Here is a 4,468-nt window from a genome sequence, read left to right on the forward strand (position 1 = left end):
TGTGAACTAAGCAGGGCCTAAGTTATTAGTCGACATTCTTGCAAGAGAATTCGAAAATTAATACTTACTGATTACAAACGTCTTTAAAATTATAAGTATAGATGCAACAAAAATATACTCATATATATATTTTCCTCATACTGACACCAAATACTACACTTCAAGATGAAAAGCTAATTAGATTCAAAACCATAATGTTTCATTATATTGGCTTCAAATACTATCATGTGAACACGAACCAACTCAATATATATTATCTAAAGCTTGACCAGATGATTATAGTATAATATATATATATTATATACGCTATCATTACTATCTTGTGTAATAGTATTCTGATAAAATATATTTCACTATTAAATTTAGTACAAACAATCATCACTTAATTTTTGTAGTGTAGCAAATTAAAAAAAAAAACACTTTTAAAGTATAATATGAAGTATAGTTAGACATAATAAATTTACATGTTATATAATTCTTTGGTTTCATTTTATTTATTACATTTTGATCAGAATTATATGAGAAAACTATTTGTTTGAAATATGATAAATTAATGAAAACGTAGAAAGTAATTTAAATAAATAAATAAACAATATTTTGTTTCTTCACTTTGGCATTGGAATAGCACGTAAAGATATAGCTTTTTGTATAGTGATTCCAAACTTATCATTCATATCCAAATCTTCTGGCCTTAAACCATCGCCAATCTTCCAATTAAAACCATGAAGAAGATTCCCCAACATAAGATTTAGCATTCGAAACGCGAATGCATCTCCGGGACATATTCTTCTTCCTCCTCCAAAAGGTAAATAATTGTAATCTTGTCCTTTCCAATCAATTTCGTGTTCTAAAAATCTTTCTGGTGAAAATGAATTTGGATTTACCCAATGGTTAGGATCTCGTGAAATAGCCCAAAGATTAACAAAAATTTGTGCATTTTTGGGCACAACGTATCCATGTAATTCAACATCATTACTTGCTTTGCGAGGTAGTAAAAATACCGTTGTTGGGTGTAGTCTTAATGTTTCTTTCACTATTGCTTGTACGTAAGGAAGATTTGGAATGTCTGATTCTCTAACTACCTTATTGTTCTTGCCTAGAACTTGTTCTAATTCAGATTGAACCTTTGCCATTTTCTCTGGGTTATGTAGAAGTTCTGTCATTGCCCATTCCAAAGTACTTGAAGTAGTATCAGTTCCTGCCGTAAAGAAATCCTGTTTCCACATACATACATTAGATGCACATAACTTGAACTCTAATCATGGGTTTTCATAATGTTTTACATCACTTTAAACAAACAATTAACAATCAATAATCAACGCCAAACACCCCAATTCCTATGCAAATTTGCATCACTTTAAAAGTACCATCCTCTTATACATATTTTATATTATTCAATTATTGTTGATGATAGGCGATAGGCTAAGGAAAGGGATGAGCTATACGAGAATCAAACCTCAAAATATTTTCTGAAAAATAATTTTTTCATTTCAACTAAGACAAAATCCGATTATCTATATTATTCAATTTAAATTGTGAAATAGACAAACTCACCATGAGAAGATGTTTAATATCATCGAGAAACAACTCGGAGTCTTTCTCCTTCATGATTCTAATAAGTGTATCCAACACATCACCATCATTTCTACTAGCCTCAAAAATTTTCAATCTTTTTTGAATGATATCTTCAAAAACTTCATTTAATTTATTACCATACCCCATTAATTTACGATTAACAAATAAAATACTCAAAAACCTTAACATGGGAAAACAATCAGCCAAATTAGGTTTTCCAATTTCCTCCATAATCCTCCAAACAACCTCTTTAAACTCTCCGGCATCACTCGAGTTATAGCTAGCCAAATCGAACGAAAAGAACGTGTTAGACAACAAATTTAACGAAGTAGTAAACCCTATTCCACCAATATCGATAGCTTTCCCGGTTTTACAACATTCTCCAACATACTCAATAAGATTGGATACCTTTTCTTGTCTAAGGGCTTCACTTGCGCCAAGCCTTTGCATTGAAAATATTTGCATGGCCGAGATTTTTCGTAACATGCGCCACTTTGGGCACACGGGCAACCATGCTATGGAATATTTTTCGTGCTCGTTTGCACGAACCGCGGCAGAAACTTGCCTATTAGCTAATATTAGGTCGTGTTTTTGGAACATTTCTTTGGCTACTTCGGAGGAAGATACAACAATTGTTGTGATACTTCCGAATTTAAGATGAATCAAAGGGCCATACGTTTTGACTAAATTAGCCATATAACGGTGAGGTTTATCTCCTAAATGAGATAAGTTTCCTAGAATTGGAACAGGTTTAGGTCCTGGAGGTAATTTTGATTTACTATTATTTTTGAGTTTTGACATAAATGAAATAAACTTGAAAACATGAAATATAACCCATAAAAATGAGATTAGAATCAACAAATTTGAGTAATAATCCATATTTTTTTGGATATAATTGGTTGGTATTAATTTTGGGTGATTGGTTTATGTTTGATGAGGTTTATGGTGAAGCACTGAATCTATATATAGTAAGTGAACTTTACCAAAAAGCTGAATCTGAACAAGGTTTTTTAATGTTCTAGGAGAAATAGTTGGCTAATTGACTTTGATTAAAGATAGATAGTCAATTTCGATGTCCATTTATTTGTAGTATTCCCTTTGTTCTTTTTGTTTGAAACAAAGAGTAAGTAATTAAAAAAAAACTAAAATATATGAATGAGATTAATTAAAAAAAAAACTAAAATATATAAATGAGATTAAAAGGAAATAATGCATTATTATCTAAAAATAAAAATAATGTAAATTAAATAAAATAAACTAAAATGATAAATATTGCAAATTTAATTGGACTAAGGGAGTATATTGGTACGTTAACGTCGTCAAGCAAACTTACCTCAGCATTAATCGTCACTTGATCACTTCTTTCCACCAATCGATGTCACTTTTGATGTTTGTTAGAGTGATATTAATCGTTACCAGAAAGTGCGCGTAATCTATATTCCCAAATGACTCTGCGAGTTTGTGAGTTTTATGGCGTAATGCGTGCGTAAGATAAAGTCTCATAAAAGCTAATTGAACATTTATTTTCTTTTTGACTTTGGGGGAGATATTGCAGCTTTTTTATAACGATATTATCCTATTTTTTAAAATTAAAACGAATTAATTTAATTTTAGTGACTCAGGATTAAGTGTAAAAATGTTAAATGAAGTTATAATAGAAAATAATTTCATACTATCCAATGAAATTGAATGCAAGATTATTAGACAGTGACAATTCGTCACATAATATCATCGTGGCTCATTCGTGTGGAAACGGGACATCTGTGGGCTTGAGCCCACAAACCCACGGGTCAAGAGCATTAACTTACACATACTCTTGATGAGGTTCATTATTTCCCAAACTATATGGTAGTAGTAGAATTAGCTCATCCACTATATATATATATATATATATATATATATATATATATATATATATATATATATATATATATATATATATATATATATAAGTCAACAACTCACTATTTTATCGATGTGAGATCTTGCCTTATATATGAAGTATTTCCAACACCCCCTTTCAAATGTGAGCCACATCATACCAGGAGCCGCCTTCAACTCTGATATCATATTAGGCCTTGACAATTCGTCATATAATATCATTGTGGCTCACTCATGTGGAAATGGAACACCCGTGGGCTTGGGCTCACAAACCCACGGGTCAAGAGCATTAACTGGCACATACACTTGGTGAGGTTCATTGTTTTCCAAAACTATATGTTACTAGGAAAATTAGCTCACCCACTATTTTATCGATGTGGAATTTTACCTCGAACTATTTCCAAAAAAAATTCGAAAAGGATCCGGTGTTACTGCAAGATTGAGCTTTAAGAGACACGTTAAACAGACAATATTGAACTTTAAAATTTGATCAAAACTTAAAGAGACTTTATAAAATGCAAATATTCTTTCTAGATTAAAACCAATGCTTAATGATGGTTGACCCGAGTCAATACTGTAACATAGTGATTCTCCAACTAATATAATATAACTAGCACATATATTAGTATCTCTAAATATATAATTTTATACATATAATTGAATGCAGTTAGTCTCTTGAGAGACATATTTTAAGTCCAATCCATTAAAGATTAATACCTGCTTATCGTATTCTTAATGGTTATTTGTATTATTCTTAATGCTTACTTATCATATCCTTAATGCGTACTTTTAATATCTTAAATGTCTATTTACATCATTCTTAATGCCTATTTACAATGTTTTAAAAAATATATAATAGACCGACTAAATTAGAAATGGTCTTTTAAAGAGACCGTTTCTCACAAGAATTTGTGTAAATTAAATGCTGTTAGTAGATACTATTAATTGACCATGAATCAGCCCCTGCCCCAAGCCCAATTCCACAATCCTAATGACATGATACAAGATAGCA

At 30.8% G+C, this 4,468-nt stretch overlaps 1 protein-coding gene across 1 annotated transcript; it reads right to left on the minus strand.

Moving 5' to 3' along the window:
* Positions 1-318: 318 nt before the first annotated feature.
* Positions 319-2,522, minus strand: LOC130811062 (cytochrome P450 76AD1-like). The gene is made up of 2 exons (XM_057677219.1): positions 1,555-2,522; positions 319-1,214 (listed from the first exon to the last, which is right to left on the minus strand). The coding sequence occupies exons 1-2, from the start codon at positions 2,452-2,454 to the stop codon at positions 606-608; spliced, it is 1,509 nt and encodes a 502-aa protein (XP_057533202.1). The 5' UTR covers positions 2,455-2,522; the 3' UTR covers positions 319-605.
* Between the last annotated feature and the right edge of the window lie 1,946 nt (positions 2,523-4,468).

The sequence above is a fragment of the Amaranthus tricolor genome, chromosome 4, assembly GCF_026212465.1.
Source record: "Amaranthus tricolor cultivar Red isolate AtriRed21 chromosome 4, ASM2621246v1, whole genome shotgun sequence".
Taxonomy (NCBI): Eukaryota; Viridiplantae; Streptophyta; class Magnoliopsida; order Caryophyllales; family Amaranthaceae; genus Amaranthus; species Amaranthus tricolor.

Excerpts from the sequence above, each read along its gene's own strand:
- LOC130811062 (XM_057677219.1), bottom strand. The coding sequence starts at position 2,454 with ATGGATTATTACTCAAATTTGTTGATTCTAATCTCATTTTTATGGGTT. Across the intron at positions 1,215-1,554 it reads ATATTAAACATCTTCTCATG|GATTTCTTTACGGCAGGAAC; the intron begins GTGAGTTTGTCT and ends ATGTGGAAACAG.